At 32.2% G+C, this 25,725-nt stretch overlaps 1 protein-coding gene across 1 annotated transcript in view; it reads right to left on the reverse strand.

Moving 5' to 3' along the window:
- Nucleotides 1-17,112: 17,112 nt before the first annotated feature.
- The window catches only part of Gp210 (nucleoporin 210), a 280,949-nt gene continuing 272,336 nt past the window's right edge, over nucleotides 17,113-25,725 (reverse strand). Inside the window, exons 24-25 of the mRNA XM_075309079.1 lie at nucleotides 24,819-24,917; nucleotides 17,113-19,448 (exon numbers count right to left, since the gene is read on the reverse strand). Coding sequence (XP_075165194.1) covers nucleotides 19,333-19,448; nucleotides 24,819-24,917 — 215 coding nt within the window. The 3' untranslated portion in view covers nucleotides 17,113-19,332. The remainder of the gene's footprint in view (nucleotides 19,449-24,818; nucleotides 24,918-25,725) is intronic.

Raw genomic sequence — 25,725 nt, forward strand, 5'->3', positions numbered from 1 at the left:
AATAACCAAATTCCCAAAAGTCCTATGAATGTAAAATTAAATCCAGACTTCGTACAAGAAATTAAATCTATATTTTGAATGAAAAATTAAACTTATTTAAGTAATCAAAAAGTGAATTTTAATATCTCCGAAATTTAATAAAGAAGTCGAGTCGTTTTCAGCAATAAAATTAATTAAAAGAGGAAACAAAGACAAATACACCATCATTTAATGTATTAAACATTATTTTCATTTTGAAACAAGAAAATTAAATATTAGGAAGCACATAGTTGATATAAAAAAAGAAGTTCAAAATGTCCAGCCAGCTGTTCTAAACGCATCCCCGACAAATAACCATCCTAATCCTAATAACTCTTTTAATGGTGCATGAAATTTGACGGAACTTCGGACGGTTATTTTAGAGGTAATAAATAGCCAGGTAGCTAGAATGCTGCACACGTCTTTAAATAATTTAGGCGCCTTAGAAAGCAGGAGAATTTAATTCCTGGAAGAAAAGCGTAGAAAGGATATTAAAAATTTACGAAAATGTTAGGGGGGCGCCCAAGTATTATGGAATACTAAATAACGTAAGAAATAAGATAGTAGGAAATGCGGACATAGTGTTAAGAGTTTACAATACGCTATACTGGACAGAAATTTCCAAATGCTTGACTCTATACTACGTGGACAAGAGGTACGTATCGACACTCCAATAGCAAATGACAGGAGTCATACAAGGAAACTTGACAGTGCAAGAGTTCTACCAAGCCATGTACTCGCATATGTCACTTATCTTTGGTACTATTTTCGAATATGTGTACAATTACACTATTTATGTTTTTGTTTTGTGATTACAATTAATCGTTTACATTTCAAACTGGTAAATAGTCATGCTTGCAAAGACAAAACAAATCGATATTAGGAATATGTGAAGAAAGTGCTTTTGCTTCGAAAACGGATGTAGGGTTAAGTTAAATAGATTTAATTTATTCCACACAGTTGAAACGAAAAGCTTCAAAAAAAAAATCAATTCTATTCTGGACAGCACTGAGTGAGCTTGTTTTTCATTTGGCATCTAGTCAAAGTTAACTGGCGACGAGGAACAACAGAAGACAAAATGTTCTCTTTCTGAACAATTTCAAAAAAGAATTAAAAATGATTTATCGAAATTATTTCGGGTCTGAAAGAACAATATTTTGAATAATACTTTTAATAAAACTCGTCACTATACGAAGAATCCCCTCAATGTATTTATCCTAAGCTTTCATCCTTCAGAGAATATAAAATATATTTATATGAAATAAAGCAAATTTTGAACACCATTGTCAAATTAGAAGACATTAAACTTCCAGAAGCCATTGTCCAATGTAAGAACTGCCAGGGATATAATCATCCCGTGTAAAAATCGGTGGATGTGATCATATCTAATAATATCAAAGTATGTATAATTATATCTGTTCAGATATGGTTGTAGATATAAATAGATCTACGGAGATATGTTATGTATAGTGTTATATATGATTAGATCTGATTCAAGATCTCATTATATATTGTTATATCTAATTATATCAGTCATATCTGGTAAGATCTAATTGTATATCTTCATATATGACATCATATCTAATTATATATACTATATATAGCTCCATATCTAATTATACACACAGAGAACAGATTGGTTGGAAATTGTTGTAGCAATGAAAATTCCACATTTCGAAGTCATTGATAGTTGGGTCAATTTACATTCACTTTTTACAAGCATTTTTTCGTCATTTCTACCACTTGGTGATAATTGGAATGGATTTTCGTTTGTGATGCAAGACAAATAGTTGTAGCAACCAAATGTCTCTCCATTCAAAAAATTTTCTCAAAATCGATCAATACAACCTACTTTAAATCGAATTAGTAACTGACAGTTAATAATCACAACTTACATACGGTAGCCACTGCCGAATGTTATTTTAAATATATTTCAAATGTCATTTTAATCATTGCTAATTTATTAAAGTCGAAGGGAAACTTACTTTTACAAATGTCAAAATTCTAAATCGGCTTTATTATATTTATCTACTAACATGGACCGCAAAATATGCCAATGAAGTACCGATATTAGCTGTGGATGCAAAATTTCAAAAATTGGTTGGAAATATTCCTGAACGTTTGAGAAGTTCTTTACGAAAATGGGAATATGCCTCCATATTGCTATACATGAAATATCTCGAAATTGCTGGAGAAAATATTGTGGGTACGTTCTGGTTATTTCATCCAATAAGTAATTTGGACCTACTTACAGACAAATTTAGTTTTTCTTTATGAATATATGTGGAAACATACGGGAACGGTCTTTATGCACGCAGAGGAGGAATTTGATCAACTCCTAGAACAAAATGTTATTTTTGGATAGTGAAAATTGAAAAGTTTTGCTGCAAAAACGTTTTATTCTCGCCAAGTTTTCGAAATCAGGTACATAATGCCCAACAAAACGACGAACATTTTACAGTTCAACGTCCGAAAATAAGATTTTGCTCTACGAAGTGATTTCATTTTAGTGCAATAAAAAGAGGTTCTAGACACAATTTTGTGTCTAATATTGCCTCAAATTAAACATACATTTAGCGATTTAGATTTATTTTTACTATACATATATAAATAAAATATTTAACTGGAAAGTAATTGAGTTTTAATTCGGTCATTAGTATTAGTTAGGTTGGGCAACACAACCGAATAATGAAGTTTGCCACAACCAATGTCGGCAGACCCAATCAACACCATATGTGGTGTTAGTTGTGTCGACCGAATCAGTCGGGTGACACAACTACCAACTAATAGTAGCTGCAACTGCCAAAAGGAGGTTGACAATAAATTCGGTTATCACAACCTATCTGTATTCTCTGTGTATGTATAGCATTAAGTCATGAACGCTGTACTGGTTCACGTTTAAAAAAATATATGTATATGTTTGGGTGTAAACATAATATGTTTGTTACGAGATTGTTAACGTGATATATACACACAAAAAATATCAATTAATTTGATTGTCAATACAATTAAAATTCTGTTTAAATTTGAGCTACCAACGTAATTTGTAAATACAAATACGATTTTAGTCACTTTAGCAAACAATTTTGTTATATCAACAACAATTTTGTTGAACTTAAAAATTTTCCGTAACAACAATTTATTGTTAGCTCAAAAATTATAATATTATTTTCTGTGTATTGTTACAAAAACGTATGTTTGGTCACACAACACAATAAGTGGTGAACATAACCAAACAATCTCTATATGTTGTGACAGTTCGAAGAAATATTTTTCAATATCATTTTAAAAATTAAAAAAACATCTTACGTTCAGACACAACTGTCTGTTTGTTTTCAAAAATATCACCACATAACAATCACTATTAGCAACGGTTGTTGTTATTGTTATTGGATAATGCGAGTTTGATATTTTTATTTTTTATTCATATAAAAATGTAATGTATTCTCATTTTTTGACGAAGAACAAGGAGTATGAGAAGTGATGAGGTAAGTTTATCGTTTGGGTCCTATTTTTATATATTTAATATTTTCTCTTTTCTAGGTGGACGAAAAGATTAAGGAGACCGAGTAGCAACGTGATGATTTGTAGCCACGCCATTTTCGAATTTGCAATAGAATGTAGTATTATCCAATATCAAAAACATAAAATAATGATTTGGAGATGGTTTGCATCATGAAACGGATATATTATTCATAGTATGGTATTTGGGACTTCGCACAAACCATTTCTCGTGCTCAATAATTCAAACCATATATGACATCAAATTAGATATAATTAGATGTGGGCCAAATTTGAGATCTGGTCAGATCTAATTCCTTTATAATTAGATCTGATCAGATATTACCATTTTTCGGATTTGTCCAGATCTGCCTACATATACTATCATATCTAATCAGATATGGAAGGAGATCTAATAATATCTGGCCAGATCCACCAATTTTTACAAGGGATACTAAGAATTACTGCTCAAACCAACCAACAAAATAACAAGATAGACAAGATTGACGACTTGCTAAACGAAATAAAGAATCAAAACGGTAACCCAATACCATATCCGGTATTGGGCAAACCATAACTTTTCGGGCTAACATAATTTTGCAAACATTTCATTTTAATTCTTAAATTTAGTTTTCCACACTTTTGTATTTTTCTATGTTTTATCATAGTCAGCATAAATAGAAAAACTATTGTACTCAGGTAGATAATTGAAATCAAGAATAAAGTCAGTCTGTAACAAGAACTCCAATCATCCACTGTTTTTTTGCTCGGGATAATAAAATTACTTTTTCTTTTTTTTTGAAAATCGCTGGTTACAGTAAAAATTTATAATTGGCGCAGTCGGTAGGATCCTTATAATTAAGGATCCAGTGATTACGAATCGGCAATAAAAAGAAACAAAATAATTGTGAAAAGTGAAACTAAAACCGCAGAGACAAATATATATATATATATATATATATATATATATATATATATATATATATATATATATATATATATATATATATATATATATATATATATATATATATATATATATATATATATATATATATATATATATATATATATTTTTTTTTTTTTTTTTTTTTTTATAAACTCAGTGCAGTGAACATTTACACAAAAAATGAACCAGAAACCACAGAGATAAACGTTATAAAAAATATATATAAACTCTGCGCAGTGGAAGTTTAAAGAAAACATCATCACAATTAATACACGATCAGAAAGAAGAAACAAAGTTTTTGATAAAAGAAGGATGAACACGGATTCTCAGACTCAACCCTTACCACCAGTAGAGCTAGTGGAGGAACTAGCTAGAAAAGATCATCAACTGGAACAAATGAGGCAGGCTTATATAGATCTCCGTAATAACATGGAGGAGAGACAAGAGAGAGGATAATACAAGGAGAAGCAAAGAACGCCATAATAAATATTCCGGAAACAGACAATTGGAAACTGATTAAAGAAACCCTCAAGTTAAGGTATAGGCCGGACGTAGAGCCATACCAATTATACAAAAGGATAGCAAATCTAAAAGTAAATACTGTAAGTGAATTAATGTTAGAAATTCAAAATATTAAATATAAGTCGGACGAATTGACAGCGTACTACGCTGACGATCATTACATAGATTTGACTAACATGGACGGAATACTTGTCAACACAGTTAAGGAAATGACACAGGGAATATTATTGGACAAAATATATAATGAAGGCAAATTGAACAACATTTTGAAAATAATGACAAGTAGGAGATTTGAGGACAATTGTATTAGAAACGAGTATAGAAAATTTAAAGTAAAGGATTATAAGAATAGCAATCAAAATCATCAACATTTTGAACAGTGTAGACAAGACAGTTATCATAGGGAGAATAATAATAGAGGAAATAATACTTTTGGAAATTCGGGACAATTTAGACAAAATAATTATTATAAGGAACACAATAACTATAAAGGTAACAACTACTATTATAGAGCTAATAACCATAATAACTATAGACAGAATAACTCAGGAAATTTCCATCGCCCAGTGACAGGAAACCCTGGACAGAATTCTGGCCAATATCGACAGAATGCTTTCAAACAAAGTCAGGTCGAACCAATGAAAATTGACAATATTCAGTCAAGTACGAGTAATTTCCAAAGGGCAGGACACCCTGATACCAGATTGGCCAAAATCGCCGTATCTCGGACAGGCAAAGCCAGGAAGGAACTTCAACAAATAATACAAGAAGAGAAGAAGTAAATAACTGTATTTTTTATGAAAACGCCTCGGAATGGTTACCCAAGATAAGGACAGTAATTAATAATAAAAGTTACAATGCAATGCAATCATAGATACAGGAGCAAGTTTTAGTTTAATTAACAGTGAAATTGAGGATTTCCCTAAAGTAACATTGAAAAACCCAATATTATTCAGTACAATCACCAACGAAGATTCTATAAATTATGAAGTATGCACGGAAGCACCCGACGAATTTAATTTACCGAATAATGCAAGAGTGAGATGGAAAGCAGCACCACTCACAGGAAGAAAGTATGTTTTTGTAATTGGAATGGATATTTTAAAATTTGTAAATGCTCAAATAAATGTAAATGCTCAAATAAATAAATGAAACTAACTTTATAAATAATTCAAATTTAAACCAAATTTACACCCTAGAAGCCACTGATTTAAATCAAGACAGATAAGTGTTGGATCATTTAAATGAAGAGGAATATAAGGCAGTCTCAACATTATTGAAACGATTTAAAAATTTATTATTTAAAGATGGCGATAAATTAACCAATACTACAGAAATCTAGCATGAAATAAAAACTACAACACAGCAACAGATTAACTCTAAATTATACAGATATCCACCTCAACACGTCAAATTAAAGAAATGGAAGAACAAGGAATTATTCAAAAAAGTTATTCTAGACATTCAAGCCCTCTTACGGCCGTTTGGTTTTAACTACTAGTTAACAGAAAATAAACTGCCAGTATCTTCTCTGCGGTTAAATTTAACCGAAAAATTTTCGACAGTTAAGTTCTTAACTGACATCGGGAATATATAGGCAAGGTGACAGATATGTCCATAGTATGGTTTAAAAGTTCGTTAGCTAACGGATCACTAACTGAGCTTCATGAAAATGGGGGTTATAGTGGTACCGAAAAAGCTAATTCAGGACAAAAGAAATTTAGATTAGTTGTAGATTACAGAAAATTAAATGAAGTAACAATTGATGATAAATATCCTTTACCTAACATCGATTCAATTTTAGACAAACTAGGAAGAGCACAATATTTTACAACTTTAGATTTGGCAAAAGGTTACCATCAAATTTTAGTAAAAGAGGAAGATAGGGAGAAAACAGCTTTTGTTACACCACATGGTTTATATGAATTTGTAAGGATGCCATTTGGGTTGAAAAATGCACCCGCCACTTTTCAACGCCTTATGAATGAAATTTTGAGAGACTTCATTAGTGAAACATGCGTAGTATATTTAGATGATATATTAATTTTTAGTACCACGTTACAAGAACATGTGAATACAATTAGAGATATTTTTAAAATTTTGGAAAGTAAAAATTCAAATAGATAAATGTAATTTCATGAGAAAAGAGACAGAATTCTTTGGACATATTTTAACAAAAGACGGCATGAAACTAAATCCTAATAAAATTGAAGTTATTCAAAAACTAAAATTACCAATAACGGAAAAACAAATAAAAAGCTTTCCCGGACTAACAGGGTATTATCGCAAATTCGTTAAAAATTACGCTAAAATAGCACAACCAATTACTAAATATTTAAAGAAAGGTGTTAAAATTTATTTAAAGGATCCAACTTACATAGAAGCATTTGAAAAGCTAAAAATATTGATAAGTTCTCATCCGATATTACGTTATCCAGATTTCGAAAAACAATTCACTTTGACTACAGATGCATCCAATTACGCCATAGGAGCAGTGCTATCACAGGAAGGACACCCAGTGTGTTACGCTTCAAGAACTTTAAATGATCATGAGAGAAATTATTCCGCGACAGACAAAGAATTTTTAGCAATACTATGGAGTGTTAATTATTTTAGACCATATGTCTACGGTAAACGGTTCAAAATTTTAACTGACCACCAACCTATTAAATTTCTTCATTCAAAATATAAAGGCAAAGACATGTGACCACGACATCAAAGATGGTTACTAAAGCTAGGAGGGTATCAATTTGATATTGAGTACTTAAAAGGCAAGGAAAATAATGTAGCCGACTTCCTAAGCAGAATAGAAACTAACGAAGAAATTAAGGCTGAAGAAATAGACTGTGAAAGTACGGAAATTTTTAATTTATCAGTGAATAATATAGAGGACAATGAATCAATAGCAACAATACACTCAGCGGAAGAGAATTTAGGTGATCATTTTATGATCAAAGAGGAAATAGTAAACAAATATAAAACACGAATTATTTTGACAAATAATAAAACAGAAGAATTTAAAACATTACATGAAAAGAGGATAATATTCATTGCTGAATACGATTTTGAACAAATGGGAGACATATTTAGAAGATACATAAAGAAAGGAAAACATAGTTCAAGAAAAACTTATTGAAATGTACTCAAACGATAACCAAATAAAGTTCATTAAATGCACTATGAGAGCACAAGACATTGAAACTGAAGTCGAAGCTGTTAGACAAATTTCCTTATACCATGTAAAAGAAAGCTTACACTCAGGTATATCGGAAACATACAATCAAATCAGAAATAAATATACTACCCAAAATTGCTGGAATTAATTCAGATAGTAATAAATCAGTGCGAAATTTGTCAGGAAATAAAATATGATAGAAGGCCAATAAAACCAAAATTTAATGTTACGGAAACACCGAAAAAATGAAATTATACACATAGATACATATGTTATCAAAGGACACCATTTCTTAACCATTATAGATAAATTTACAAAATTCAGCTTACCCATTAAATGACAGGAATCATATCACTATTATTGAACAATTAGAGGACCATTTCACAAAATTAGGAATTCCAAGCAAAATAGTGGCAGACAATGAATTTAAAGCAGTAAGGATAAAAGAATTTTTAGATAATGAAAATATACAACTTCACCTAACAAAACCTAATAGCCATACAGGAAACGCTGACATCGAAAGATTTCATAGTACTTTAGCAGAAAAATTCAGGATCTTACATAAAACAGAAAAAGGGTTAACAGTCAAACAATTAATTCAAAAAGCCATACGAAATTATAATGAAAGAATTCACTCAACAATCAAACACAAACCAATCGAAGTACACAATAATCAAGTAAATCCAGAAATAATAAAGAACAATTTGCAGACGACAAAAAATAAAATTATAGAGAAGTTAAATGAGAGTAGGGAAGAATATCAAGAAACAAGGACAGAAGGATTCATAAAGAATTACAAAGCGCTTAGGCACAAAGAACAACCTAAATTTTGAAAAAGAAAATTACAAAATATTCATCCTAACCTTTACAATTTTCAGGCTCTAATAATAATATTAATAATAATGACAAGGACACAACGGACTGAAACGACAATGAAAATTACAGAATTAGTAGACCAGACAGGATTCATGACATAGAAATTAGAAATCAGGAAATAGTTTTAAAAAACGACATAATCTTACACATAATAAATATTGCCGAGATAGAACAAATTATCAATGACATGACAGACGATATAATATTAATGAAAACAGTGGATGATTGGAGTTCTTGTTACAGACTGACTTTATTCTTGATTTCAATTATCTACCTGAGTACAATAGTTTTTCTATTTATGCTGACTATGATAAAACATACAAAAATACAAAAGTGTTGAAAACTAAATTTAAGAATTAAAATGAAATGTTTGCAAAATTATGTTAGCCCAAAAAGTTATGGTTTGCCCAATACCGAATATGGTTTTGGGTTACCGTGTTGTTTCTTTATTTCGTTTAGCAAGTCGTCAATTTTGTCTATCTATGAACTTCGGTACATTTTATACGAAAGAAATATTGATATATGTCTCATAAGCGAGACACATTTTGTTAAAGATTCATTCCTGAAAATTAAAGACTACGATATATTTCAAGCACCCCATCCAAGTAACACCATAAGAGGAGGAAGTGCCTCAATTAAACATTGGCTTGAAAATGCAATATCTGTAGACGAGTTTCAAGTTAAAACTGTAACAATGACATAAAAATAAACATAATAAAACATAAACAAAACGCTGGTATCTCATCTGTTTACAGTCCACCACGACATAATATAAAATTTAATCAGTACAAAAAAAATGTTAAATTCACATAAACATATGTTTATTATGGGAGGAGATTTCAATGCAAAAAACACATAATGGGGCTCTAGATTGACCACACCAAAGGGTAGAGAACTACATGGTGCACTCATGAATACTGGATGTACAGTAATATCATCCGGTGAGACAACGTACTGGCCAAGGGACGTGACTAAAACTCCCGATCTGATTGACTTTTTCGTTACTAGAAAAAATCCAGAAAACAAACTGATAATTGAAGATGGTCATGAACTCAGTTCTCGCCATTCTCCTATATATCTGCACTACTTAAGTGAAGCAACTAATAAACAAACTAATATCAACCTACTTTCGACATTTAATTTCTACATCTATTAGACATTCGCCAATCTACAATACGAATGATATTGTAGAAGTTGATGCTTTTACAAAGTTGATACAACAAGCGGCTTGAGAGAGTACACCGGAACCAAGTATTCAATCAATTACGCCGCAATATCCGGAATCCATAGTAAATCAAGTAAATTTTAAAAGAAAGATAAGGAAAAAGGGGCAACAAACTCGATATCCAGAGGAAAAAAAACTTTGCCAATTAATAAAACAATATAATGACCGAACATTCCACAAGTATGTGTTCAATTTAATTAAGTTCTAATAAAAACTCCGACTATTCTCTTTGGAAGGCAGCGAAATTAAAAAATAAACCAATTGTGCAGAATTCACAATACTAAACGCCAATGGTCAATGGGCCAAAATTAGTATCGAAAACGCGAACGAATTTGCGAATAATCTCCGGTTGCCCTTTTCAAATTCTTCTTATATAACAAGATATAGAACAAAATCTTCAACATCAAATAAATACCTATGCAATTAGCGAGCATCCATGGAGCGTTTACTGCATGTATGCTAACTGTTTCTAGACCAACAGACCGACCTCAAATTAGTAAAAATTTGCTATAAATTTCAAATCAATACAAAAAAGTTAAATTTGGTTCCCTTTTGTTATAGAAATATATCCTATAATAAGTACCTTGCGAAATAAGCATAGTTATGTCTACAATGTAAAATGTACCGAAAAAAGAAAAATGAGCTCGATGCTACCGACTTTTAAAAAACGGTAATAGCATAATTGGAAAAATATTTCGACTTTCAAGAAACAGCAACATTTGCAACAATATCGATGTTTGAATTTCTTCAAATCTGACTGTTTTTGCGTGTCCCGCCAAATACCGGAATGTACTGCGGATTTCGGCAACCATAATTAAGATGCGGTGATTGGGGAAGCCAACGTGACGACATTTTCCATTCGCTGTTGTTATATCTTCGATAATGTTTTTGTAAACCCAACTATCTATTATACCATTAATTGGCTCCTCTGGACCTAACCCATTAGCCAAAAATTACCCTCAGACCATGATTGAACACATGACCCTTCTTTGTAACATATGCCATTGCACTCTCACTACTACTAGCACATATTTGGTTTTACTTTGTTTCTTTAGTATTTAAGTTATTGACTTATTGATTAACGAATTAGTGAGTTAGTTTAATTTTGTCGTTATTTAGAGAAGTTTAAAACGCATATATGAAATACATCAATTTTCAAATATTTCAATTAAATTCCCACAGTTTACAGAAATTCTACCAAAAAAGAAAACCACTTTTTGCGCTTCGGTAGATAGGTAGTATTCTTAGGACCGGTTTCCCATACAAACATTTTACTAACCGGTGATCCTCTATCCTCCGGTTAAGTATTAATCGGAGGCGGCGGGACGTAGAGTACCACCCGTCTGCCGCAAAAACAGGGGAATCTTTTAGTTTTCCGCTCGATAATTGCAGGGTCTTAAGCATTTTCGAGCCTTATTCTTATTCTTGTCTATGATAAACACAAAGTTTCTCCGAGCTTAGAGGGAACGAATCTCTACGTCTAAGAGATTTGAACGACCTGTACGATGTCTACTAGGGGAATAAGAGAATGAATATGCCTCTAATGCACTTGTAATAGTAGCCAGTTGGAGGTAACGGATTCTGAAAATAAAGAACTTGTCTCTTCCTGTCCCACTTCATAGAGCATGTCAGCCAACGAACACAAGTCACTCATCTCTTGCTTTCCTGATGATATTAAAGACTGAGGAGGAAGGCCCCGTAGCCAAAGAGTTTTAAGTAATTCATCCGTTACCAATTTAGAATCTCCCGCAATTTGACGAAGATGTCTATAATATTCGGAAGATTTTCTGTTTCCTAATTTGTTCCAAGCGTTGTTTTTTCCGACAATTGCGGCTAATTAAAGCTGTTTTAAGATTAGTATAAGGTGTAGGCTGAGGTGTGATTGAAACCTGGGCCCGAAGTGAAACATAAGTTGCTGCAAATCTTTTATTCTCTTCAAAAATATCGGCGATTGTCTCCTCGGGTAAAACTGAAAGAACGTGGTTGTATTTGGTGTCTTTCGTGGTGATATTTGAACGCCAAAGAGACTCTCTGCGCGTATAAACCAACCCTTGAGAAATTTGACCCAAAAAGGAGGTAACTTTACCGCGACAGCACTAATTTGCTGAACTTGTTACGAGTATACCGCACTATCTGCCATTTCGCACTGATTTCTCGAAGTATTTAGAATGGAGATAATATAAGAAACAATCGCCACAAAAATTAGTTCCAGCAAAAGAAATAATAATATGATACTAACTCGTAAAGAAAAAAAAACATACCGTATACTAAATTATGTAACAAAAAAATTAATGAAAGTGTTCAGCAATCAATGGTATCTCCCTCTACTCACGAATATTTCACGTCTTTTTCTCTTCTTGTTGTATATGATTCGAGCTGCATCTGATGACAAGGTGACGAGAACTTAAATTCAATGTATCAAATTGAGCCGCTGCTTAAATTCCTTCGTAGTTATATCAACTATATTTCTCTCTATATTCATTTCAGCGAGATGAATTTTAAATTTACGTTTAAACAATAAATACGAATTCACTGGGTTTAGTTGAAATTAAGCGATAATCTATGCATTAAAAATAAAAACAATGAGTCGAGATAGACATTTTTTAGACAAAAATTAATATTTGATGATTGTAAAAACAGTATAATCCGTTTGGGAATTTCTATAAAGTACGGTATTTCCAATATTCCAATATGGTTCAACATATTAATTTAAAAAAAATATCAGAAAATCCCTAACAATATTCTCTTTAAGCCGTCTTTACATTGTTTTTCAATTTTCCAAGTAGTTTTAGAGATATCGTTCAAGTTAAAAAAAAAATGAAATTTTTAACACACATTTTTTTTGTTCTTGAAAAATTCCTAAAAAACAAAAATGGGACAGTTTTGGTCTAGAAGCAGTTATTTCAATATTTCAAATAAGTTCAATAATATATTTCAAATAAAATGACCTCTATTACAGTCGGTGCACAACTTTTCATTTTATTCACGATTTACTGAATTGATATAAATAGCGATTTCCGTACAAAAATAACATTTTCTAATGGGTAAGTGTTTGTATGTATAAGTTAGTTCTTTGGTTCCGTTGATTAAGAACTGAATATCGTTTTTAAGGTTATTTGGGACGCTGAACCCAAATCTGCACTTGGCTTTTTCTATCTAGCTCGACTTTTCGAGATTTACCGTGTTCATATATTGGAATAACTTAAAAAAAATCAGAAGCAGGAAAACAAAGTTCTCTTTAAGCTGTCGGAATCTTGTTCGCCTTAACCCCACAAAACGAATCCCCTTTCCTGATATTGGGATTTTGATTTGAGCCCGATTAAACGACGTTAACATGTGCCGCTCGTTGCTCAAAATTTGCCGTATTGAGCCATAACTCGAGAACGGTAAAATATAAATGATTTATTTTGCCAATATTGGCAAAAAACTTGGAGAATTTTCAGAAAACAAAGTCAAGCAGCACTTACCCTTGCAAGGAACTCATTGATGAATTAATAAATAAATGTCCCACTTTGATGCGCTTCTTTTATGTATGAATATCAACGCTCTCAGAAGCAGAATATATAGATATTAAGAACATGAAATCGTAATTTGCTACATTGTTCGTAGGAAGTTGCGATAAAAACACGCACAACTCTTCTATACAGAATTGCAACCTGGTAAGCGAGAGACGAACCACCCGCTGACTGTAGTGCATCTCAACTGCACCAATTTATCATCACCATTATTTACATCTTTTTATCAGGCTTGCGTAGACATTCTAGCCTCACATGTGCGGAAAAAAAACGCTGAATTCTGCACTGAAAATTTTGTGCAGCAAAGTACTACATACGATATGAACACCATAATTTCAGCCCTTGCAAATTTACAATTATTTTTCGTGGTACACAAAACATGAAATCGTAATTTGCTACATTGTTCGTAGGAAGTTGCGATAAAAACACGCACAACTCTTCTATACAGAATTGCAACCTGGTAAGCGAGAGACGAACCACCCGCTGACTGTAGTGCATCTCAACTGCACCAATTTATCATCACCATTATTTACATCTTTTTATCAGGCTTGCGTAGACATTCTAGCCTCACATGTGCGGAAAAAAAACGCTGAATTCTGCACTGAAAATTTTGTGCAGCAAAGTACTACATACGATATGAACACCATAATTTCAGCCCTTCCAAATTTACAATTATTTTTCGTGGTACACAAAACAAAAATTTCCTGATTCAATCACGAAATTACTTGATCCAATTAATTTTTTAGTTGAAATGTCTTCAATCACAGAAACGATGGTATCAATTAAAAAATTAATTGAAAGTTAATTAAAAAATGAATTGATCCAATTAAAAAATTAATTGATATTAATTTTTGTTTCAATTAAAAAATTTGTTGATTCAATTAAATTTTTAAAACTCAATTAAAATTTTAATTGGAAATTTTCGTGAATTTTTTTCTGTGTACTTAATAGTGGTAGCTACAAATTTAAGACAAATTCCCCTTGCATATTTCTAAAAAAGAAAAAATAATATCTTTCGAAAAAATTTGGATCCGTGCAAGACCTAACCCCCAATTTATTTGATTGAGCAGACAAGGGCGGTTCGGAAACTTCTTAGCCTATCAATGAAAGAGAATAGTTAGTTTTTCAAAAATATTTTTATTTTTCAATATAATCTCCTGAAACTTCAATACACTTAGTCCAACGCTTTTCTAGCAATTTTATCCCTTGATTAAAATAGTTTTCCTCAAGGTCTTCGAAATAGTGGTTTACAACTGTAATTGCATCTTCATTTGAAGTAAAACGCTTGCTAGCAAGGATTTTTTTTAGATTTGGGGACAAGTAAAAGTTACTGGGAGCTAAATCAGGAGAATTACATGGGTGGTCGAGCAACTCGTACTTTAATTCGTTGATTTTAGCTATTGTTAAAACACTCTTGTGCGTTGGTGCGTTGTCTTGATGAAAAATTATTTTTTTGTGTTGTAAGCCAGGAAGTTTTTCTCGAATTTGTACATTTAATTGATCCAAAAGGTTGCAATAGTACTCTGAATTTATTGTTTTACCCTTTTGCAGATAGTCAATCAATAAAATACCTTTGAAGTCCTTAAAAAAACGTTACCATAACCTTACCAGCCGGTTGAATTGTTTTTGCTTTCTTTGGTGCACTTCCTCCAGCTTCAGTCCATTGTTTGGATTGTTCTTTTGTCTCTGGAGTATAGTGGTGGATCCATGTCTCATCAAAAGTTATGAAAGGACGCTTAAAATCAATTTTATTTCGCTTAAAACGATCCAAACAAGCTTTAGAATTGTTCATTCTTATGCGTTTTTGATCGACTGTTAACAAATGCGGCACCCATATTGCAGAAAGCTTTTTCATCTGTAGTTCTTCATGCAAAATTAAATGGACTCGATCATTTGAGATGCCCATGATATTAGTAATTTCACGCACTTTTATTCGTCGATCATTTAATACCACATCATGCACTTTGGCTACAATTTCTGTTGTTGCTGTTTTTGGACGTCCACTACGTGGTTCATCTTCAATGCTTGTACGACCACGTTTAAATTCAGCAACCCAATTTTTTACTGTTGCATATGAAGGAGCACTTTCACCTAACACATTCACCATATCATTATGAAATTCTTATCCCGATAAACCTTTTTTATGTAAATATTTAATGACAGCACGCATTTCTAATTTTTCCATTGTAAACAAAAATTGCGGATGCGTCTTTTTTGAACACCTGTTCCTATATGAAGGAGTTGCCAGATGGAAACAAAATTTAACGTGTGTTCATAACAGAGATGGAAGTTTCCGAAACACTTAACTTTTTCTGTTTATACCGCGCTTTTTGTGCTAGGCTAAGAAGTTTCCGAACTGCCCTCGTAAGCTTTTTAATTTCCGCCAGGACAATACGAATCTTTTGCAATTTTACGACAAGGTCGAGAAAAACTTAAGCTTTTAAAAAATATAACAATTTGTTAGATTCACTGCTACAGTATTCATATTTGGGACTAAAAAGTGCTGAGCGATTTCCTTTTTTCGGCTGGACCCACAACATTGACTCAAAAAGTCTAGTATTTACCGACTTAATTTTTTTACCACATTACCTTAAACGAAATTGACTGTTGTTTTGAAAAAATGTGCTTAACTACCCAGCAAACAAGCGTACACAAAAAAGCATTGAAAATGTTCTTCTTGGATGCGGAAGTGGTGTAAAATTAGCTTAGAAGCAATGCATTTTATATAGGCTTGTCGTAGGCTGGAAGTCATATTTTTAACCATCACCTGCATTGATTAGTTCTTCACATGTGATGATATTTCATATCTCGGATTTCATTTGAAAAATAGGTAATTTTTTTTTTGAAATTTCTATTATTTTGTTTTTCCTTACTGTGTTTTAAAAATTTGAATTTATTGATAAAACTGCGTAAAACAAAGGATTTTTATATATCACCTCAAAAGAACTTACTGCGAAGTGAAAATTAAGTATATCTCTACAGGAAGAGTTTTTAGATGTACTATAAAAATAATGACTTAGGAATAACTTCCAAATTCTTTTATTGGGATACGTTTGAAATAAAAATTGCTGCAAAAAAATGTTCAGATTCTGGTTTGAAAACGTGTAACAAAAGAAGAATCATTCCGATACCCATTTTTCATTATTGACAAAAGCAGTCCTTTTGATTGGAAATGGCTTTGAGTTTGAAATTCCATGTCTATATGGATATCTTAAAATTATGTTATAATGTTTTTAGTTTCTTATAGTAGTATGTGAAACTAATCACCAAACTACAACCCGAATGTCAATCCAACTTGTGTGTACAGTGTCTGTTAGTAAAAAGAAGATGATTTATGTGCAAAAGTAATTTTGTGTTTTGTTTTTTATTAAATTAAACCAATTAGTATTTCACGACTTTGAAAATTACTTAAATGTTAAAATGAATGAAAATAAACTTAAACCCTAATGCCGCTTCAAGTCATAAAAACTAGTACGAGTATAATAAACTTCAATGATATATTTTGGTTTATGAATTACTTAGGAGACGAAAGAAAAAAAATAAGTTCACAACAAATGAAGGAAATATAACAAACAAAAGATACTCATGTGGTAGAATTAAAGTACAAAAAAATAATACAAACAAAATAAAAATGGAAAGAGAAAGAGAAAAAAAATTATATATAAACAATGCATGAGAAATACAAAAAATAGTCTTCTTAAACTTAAATACAATTCTTAACAATATTTATGTACTTGTTGTTTTTGGTTGTATCAGTATAAAAAATGTGGTTCTGTTTGAAAGTATGTAATTGTGCTTTGTTGAATTTATAAGGGTGTACCGATACAACATACAATGGGCGTAAAACAGAAATCTTTTGACGAAGAGACTACTCTTATTAAAAATTTACTTAAATACTAAATTCTTGGAAATATTTGTACAAAAATTAAGGATAGGATAAAAATGGATACAATCTATTAGAGGTGTGCGCGTGAGTGAAATTTTATTCACACTCACGCACATTCACAAAGTCAAATATTTATTCACGCGCGCTCACGCACGATACGTGTGGTAGCCAGTCCCACTCACGCACATTCACGAAATGAAAACCAGTACTCACGCACGCTCACGCACGAACTACTTTTAAAGTCTCACGTTCACGCACGATTCACGGCGATTGACGTGACTCACGACAAATTCACGAGACTCACGACATTTTCCAACCAGGAATGAACAAAGGTAACAAAATTCATGAATAGAATGTAGTTCGACAGCTAAATTAATTTCAGTTAACATACGAGTAAGAATTAAATCTTGATTTTTTTCGTGAGCGTGATTTTGCAGAAATTTTATTCACGCACATTCACGAACCGATTTTATTACTCACGCACGTTCATGCACGACATATTTGTTTTAGTCCCATTCACGCACATTCACGAGAGTTGCTTCAGATTTTATTCACGACTCAGGTGATTCACGCGCACACCTCTACAATCTATCATATTTTAAAAATAATATAAGCAAATTGGCATAGATGCCCAGCTATACAGATTACCTATAACTGAAAACTGTTCACATAACATTGAAAAAAAAAATGGTTCGAGAAAATATATATATCGAATTTTATCGGATTTTACAAAGATGCAGCCATATAATGAGTTGTATCACAAACAATTAACATTTATTTTCAAAAAAATGGACAAACGTTTTAAAATACAACTGTACATGGAGAAACATAAATATTTTAAGTCATTCTGGGAACATTAGAATGCCAAAATATAGTCAGGAATTAAAAAGCACAGCTAGCTATAATAATATTGGTAAAATTTATTTAATCGCCCCCACGAAGGGAAACAGGGACTAGTGATATCGGTACACCCTAATATATTTTTTTGTACATTAGATGGAATATAAAGGACAAATAAATACACACCAAGGGAAGAAAAAAAGAAACAGCACGGGAACTAAGGATTAAACATAACATGTCCATGTCCTTGTACATCTATGTTACGAGTGAGTGAGCGTATATGAGTATGTCGATGTGTGTAGGAAAAGAGGTCTATGGTATTTGGCAGTAGTTAAAGTAACGCACACACACACATACCCATTTCTGTCTTCCTATATGGTTGTTACAGTTGTTTTTTTTTTCTGTTGTTATGTGGTTATTGTTATTATTTTTGTTTTTGTTGTTTGTGTTCATGTCGTAGTTACAGAAAGTTGTGTGAAACAAAAAAAATGAGACAAACCACGAACCTTGGTGACGATGACTATGGGGTTCCGATGTATTCCCACGTACACTGGTACTCCTTCCTCTTGACTCTTCTCTATTCTCGACGATGGGGAATCAACGTATGCAGAGTCGAGCCTTGTCAGCTACTCACAAACACAAATACTTAGAGTTATATTGATGTGGTTGTTGGTCGATCCCGCTGATGATGATGACGATGATGGTGATTGGTATGTTTGCTGCTTTAGTCTGTTGGTGATTTGTAGTGGTGACCGAGGGGGCGATGAAGATGGTGGCAGTCGTGGTGTTTTCTCATAAAATATAAATAAATTACAGAATATCATCTCATAAATATCTACGATGTATCCTTTTTTGGGGGGATACTATGCTTGTGTCACCATAAACTAAAGAATCATTTCCAGGCGATAAACTGCCAACACTCTCCGGGCTACCACGATTGGCTGTAATGAAAGAACACAAGACAATACAAATAGAAATATACAAGTTCATCCCAATCTACAAACATATAAATAGACAGACAGCCATACAGATCCAAACATGTTCTAATAAAGATAAAAGGATATGCATAAAGCGAAAAAGATGTTGTCGTTGTACCTTCACCACCATCTCTCTCTCTCTCTTTGGTCGGCAACCAAGATATAAGATATTGTGTTGGTACAGATGTTTACATGCATGCAAACGATTTCCTCGTTTACCTACAGTGGTTCATATTGAGATATTGTTTTTATATTTAAATAACGACAGTTTATTGCCGCCGTCCCACCTTTCAAATTTACGGCCATTTTCATGTAGCTCCGTTAGGTTTTCACTCCCAGTTAACAGAAGTAAATACTTTCTCTCCGGTTAACATTAACTGAGCATTTTTCAGCAGTTAAGATCCTAACTTGCATATGGAATATATAAGCAAAATGGCAGATATGTCCATAGTACGGTTTAAAAGTTCGTTAGCTGACTGAGCACTAACGGAGATTCATGAAAATGGGCGTTAATAAATATACAATGTCGGATAGGATCATTGAACACAATTCGTATACCTTATAGATCCACCACATACACCCCTTCCATTGATTTTATTTGGGGTAGCAATTTTGAACAAAAGTATTCGTTATAATAAATATTTTTTAGTTGTTCCACAGTATTAAGTTAATGTCGTATATAGTGGAGCAAACTGTTTCTTCAAAATCATCACCCATAACACAGGCGAAACAAAGATTTAGGAGCAAAATAAAAGTTTTATTTTATTTATTTAGGCTTTAATAACATCGTTTAAATCTCTAATTAAGTCATCTAGCTCCCAGTTTTTTTTTTACGTAGATATAATTCCTATTGAGATTAAAAAATGATTGTTTACATTACAACTTATGAAAAATCGTCAACTTATAACTACGTTACTTTGCAAAATCGTCAAATCGTCATAACAACGTTAAAAGGAAACACAGACCAAATTTATGATCAAAAATCGTCAAAATGACGAAAAATCGTCAGAGTTGGTACCGCTGGTTGTATATTAAAGGGTGATTTGTTAAGAGCTTGATAACATTTTTTTAAAAAAAAACGCATAAAATTTGCAAAATCTCATCGGTTCTTTATTTGAAACGTTAGATTGGTCCATGACATTTACTTTTTGAAGATAATTTCATTTAAATGTTGACCGCGGCTGCGTCTTAGGTGGTCCATTCGGAAAGTCCAATTTTGGGCAACTTTTTCGAGCATTTCGGCCGGAATAGCCCGAATTTCTTCGGAAATGTTGTCTTCCAAAGCTGGAATAGTTGCTGGCTTATTTCTGTAGACTTTAGACTTGACGTAGCCCCACAAAAAATAGTCTAAAGGCGTCAAATCGCATGATCTTGGTGGCCAACTTACCGGTCCATTTCTTGAGATGAATTGTTCTCCGAAGTTTTCCCTCAAAATGGCCATAGAATCGCGAGCTGTGTGGCATGTAGCGCCATCTTGTTGAAACCACATGTCAACCAAGTTCAGTTCTTCCATTTTTGGCAACAAAAAGTTTGTTAGCATCGAACGATAGCGATCGCCATTCACCGTAACGTTGCGTCCAACAGCATCTTTGAAAAAATACGGTCCAATGATTCCACCAGCGTACAAACCACACCAAACAGTGCATTTTTCGGGATGCATGGGCAGTTCTTGAACGGCTTCTGGTTGCTCTTCACTCCAAATGCGGCAATTTTGCTTATTTACGTAGCCATTCAACCAGAAATGAGCCTCATCGCTGAACAAAATTTGTCGATAAAAAAGCGGATTTTCTGCCAACTTTTCTAGGGCCCATTCACTGAAAATTCGACGTTGTGGCTCGTTAGTAAGTCTATTCATGATGAAATGTCAAAGCATACTGAGCATCTTTCTCTTTGACACCATGTCTGAAATCCCACGTGATCTGTCAAATACTAATGCATGAAAATCCTAACCTCAAAAGAATCACCCTTTATATTATTGATGCCATATTCCTGATTATACCCTTCACCACTACTGTGGTACAGGGTATAATAAGTTTGTGCATTTGTATGTAACGCCAAGAAGGAGTAATCATAGACCAACCTTTTAGTATACGGATCGGCTTAGAATTAAATTCTGAGTCGATTTAGCGATGTCCGTCTGTGTGTCTGTTGGTGTATTTGTGTGTGCAAAGTACAGTCGCAGTTTTAGTCCGATTGTCCTAAAATTTGATATAGGGTCCTGTTTCGGCTCAAAGACGATCCCTATTGATTTTGGAATCGGTTCAGATTTAGATATAGCTGCCATATATATTTTTCACCGATCTGGTCATAATTGGCGTGTATATCAACTAGAGGTCTGCACAATTCCATTTGTAAGTGCAGAGTACACGTGTACTTGCTACATGAGTACATCTATTTGAGAGAGTCGCAAAACAATTGGTACACATTTTGATGAACACCAAAAGCCACGAGTAACTTCTTGTTGCAACTCTGATATCTTCACTACCAACAAACACATATTCCTCTTTCTCTCTTATTGAAGTGTACTCAGAGTGATCACGTCGAATACGTTGCGAGAACAAAACTTCATAGAGTACTCCATGTACCACGTGCAGTTTCAGAAAACAAAAAACAGTTACTTTCCATAATATATGTTTTATATTTGTTATAAAGAACGGCAAACGTTAAGGTAAATGTGTGACATACATAAATATATGAAATATGTGACATACATACATATCTATAATTAATAATAATGGAATGATTTGCTTCGCACATAACTGAGAAATACTTGTAGTACCAAGTGAAGTGAAGAGAATCCATGTTGTACTTTTTTCTCAAGTACTTATATTTTTATTGTTCCTTTTTTTCGGAACACATATTGTTTCGGATAAGTACTTGGTGGTATTTGACAAACAAGTGTTCTCTTCACTTCACTACTTGCGCTCTGAGAGAAAGACAGTGTATTTACTATATTCGACAGCGAATTGCATACATGTAGTGAAAAGTTATTCGATGCAGACCTCTAATATCAACCGATCTTACTCAAATTCCGTACATCCGAATATTTTATGAGTCTCGAAAAACTTGCAAAATATCAGCCAAATCGGTTCAGATTTAGATATAGCCACTGGTGCCAACTGTTTTGGGCTGAAAATCGTCAATTTTTAAAATATTTTTCGTCAAAATCGTCAATTTGTCCCAAAAAATTCGTCAAAAAATCGTCAACCATAAAATAGCTGAAAAAGGAACAAATTAAAAGTTTTATTAAAAAAAACATTAATAATTCCGTTTAACCCTCTAATTAAGTCATTTAGTTTCCAGTTTTTTAAACGAAGATTAATTAAATTAAATTTTTAATTAATTAAAAGTAATATTTCTGATTGTGACTACATGTACTACATTGTTTAACAAAATTTTCTTGACAGAAAAATGTCCTATTCTCCAAGCGAATTTAAATCCTTATTACTGGCTCGAGTATAATTTTTATTTCTATTATCGGTAATAAATAAAGTGAATTTAACTAAACCAAGACAAAAGAAAAAAAAAGCTTGTTTACATTACACCTTATGAAATTTGTCAACTTATAACTACATCACTTTGAAAAATCGTCAAATCGTCATAAAAAACGTTAAAAAGAAACATTTGTGTCGAGCATTTTAAAAAATCGTCAACTCATAACTACGTTGTTTAAAATCGTCGTCAAATCGTCAAAGGCAAAATTTACCATCAAAAATCGTCAAAATGACGAAAAATCGTCAGAGTTGGCACCGCTGGATATAGCTCCCATATATAGCTTTCGCCCGATTTACACTCATTTGCCTACAGAGGCCAATTTTTTGCTCCGATTGAGTTGAAATTTTTCATAGAGAGTAGAATTAGCATTGTAACTATGCGTGCCAAATTTGGTTGAAATCGGTTCAGATTTGGATATATATCCCATATATAGCTTTCGCCCGATTTACACTCATATGACCACAGAGGCCAAGTTTTATCTCCGATTTAGTTGAAATTTTGCACAGGGAGTAGAATTAGCATTGTAGCTACGCGTGCCAAATTTGGTTGACATCGGTTCAGATTTAGATATAGCTCCCATATATATGTTTTTCTTATTTCGACAAAAATGGTCAAAATACCAACATTTTCGTTTTTAAATCGCCACTGCTTAGTCGAAAAGTTGTAAAAATGGCTCTAATTTTCCTAAACTTCTAATACATATATATGGAGCGAATTGCTTCAGATTTAAATTTTTCCCATATTTTTTTACTAAAATAGTGTTTTCCTACCTAGTGCATTAGCCAACTTAAATTTTGAGTCTATAGATTTTGTAAAAGTCTATCAAATTCTGTCCAAATCGAGTGATATTTAAATGTATGTATTTGGGACAAACCTTTATATAAAGCACCCAACACATTTGAACTTTATATATAGCACCCAACACATTTGATATGGTATCGAAAATTTAGATCTACAAAGTGGTGCAGGGTATAATATAGTCGGCCCCGCCCGACTTTAGACTTTCCTTACTTGTTTTAATTTATATTTCTTAACAGCGATTAGCTAAAATTTGCCTTAAGCGATAAATGTGACTAATGTCATTAAATTTACATTTGTAATGTAATATGCCGACAGTATATGTCGGATGAAAAATACTGTTTTCATATGTTTGGGCGTAAAAATTATATGTTTGGAACTCAAATTTTTTAACATAATATTTTTACTTGCAGCATACTCTATAGGTCTCTCTTTCTAAACACAAATATAGTTATAGGCTATTTCTAAATTAATATATGTTTGCATCTAAGCATATTATATTTACAAACATTTTATGTCCCAAACATAATATGTTCTAACATATTAACGTATATGTAGCAACCAAGTTATGCTAGTTTATGAACATTATATGCTTGCACTTAAAACATATGTGCTAAAAATTTAAGTTCAAAACATATAAATTTTACACCGACCCAATAAAAATAGTAATCTCTTTTAAGCCTACGTTAAAATGACTTCGCTGAAAACTACTGTACTCTACTGAACTGAACAAGCCGAAGGTAATCATTTCGAAAAGCTTTCATCAACCCACACCAAAGGTGACCCCCAACATATGATGGCCCTCATTAGGATTTCATATAAATATTGAAATAAATAAATGTTCAAATGCTCATACATCTTTTTTTGCGTTGGACAAAGTGGCAATCTCCATGAAGGCCTTCAGACAAACATGTGAGAACTGAGATAATCTTTTGATACAAAATTTAAAGCAAAAATAAAAGAAATGTAGTTAGGCGTATGAGCTAAATGTCAAAGTAAATAGTTGGAAAAAAAAACTCAAAGAAATATCGTAATACTTACCAAATGGAGAACGCATACTTTGAGGCGAAGGACTCATCGGTGAACCAGAACTACTGCTTTGGGAGTATTGTGACTTATTCTTCATTGATGTTGAAAAAACTGAAAGTGAAATCAAAAAATACGTTTTATTACAAATTCCAAAGAAAATACAAAAAAAAAAAACAATTTTGAGAAAATTTTACCACAAATGTACCAAATTAAAAAAATCTTTTTCCAAGTTTTGGATAAAATTTGTATGGTTAGATAAAAGTAAAATTCTCTTCGATTGAATGAACTATCCTTCATTATCGATCACTTTTTGGGTGTATAAATGTCCCTCTAATTGTAAATTTCGAATTTTAAATGTGTTAACGATTTTTGCTTGCACCAACAACGGGACTACATCTACAAAACGGGAGAACTTACACCATGGATCGTATGAAATAGCACGAAGATTAAAAAGTTTAAAGAAATTGGATATTGTAAAAATTTTATTTCTATAGAAAATTTTTCCAAAATTTTATTGAAAATTTTGTCAAAATCTTATTGATATAGCAAATTTTCTCAAAATTTTATTTCTATTAAAAATTTTGTCAAAATTCTATTTCTATTGAAAATTTTGTCAAAATTTTATTTCTATAGCAAATTTTCTCAAAATTTTATTTCTATTAAAAATTTTGTCAAAATTCTATTTCTATTGAAAATTTTGTCAAAATTTTATTTCTATAGAAAATTTTGTCAAAATTTTATTTCTATAGAAAATTTTGTCAAAATTTTATTTCTATAGAAAATTTTGTCAAAATTTTATTTCTATAGAAAATTTTGTAAAAATTTTATTTCTATAGGCAATTTTGTCAAAATTTTATTTCTATAGTCAATTTTGTCAACATTTTATTTCTATAGAAAATTTTGTGAAAATTTTATTTCT

This window comes from Haematobia irritans, chromosome 5 (genome assembly GCF_050003625.1).
Source record: "Haematobia irritans isolate KBUSLIRL chromosome 5, ASM5000362v1, whole genome shotgun sequence".
Lineage (NCBI taxonomy): Eukaryota > Metazoa > Arthropoda > Insecta > Diptera > Muscidae > Haematobia > Haematobia irritans.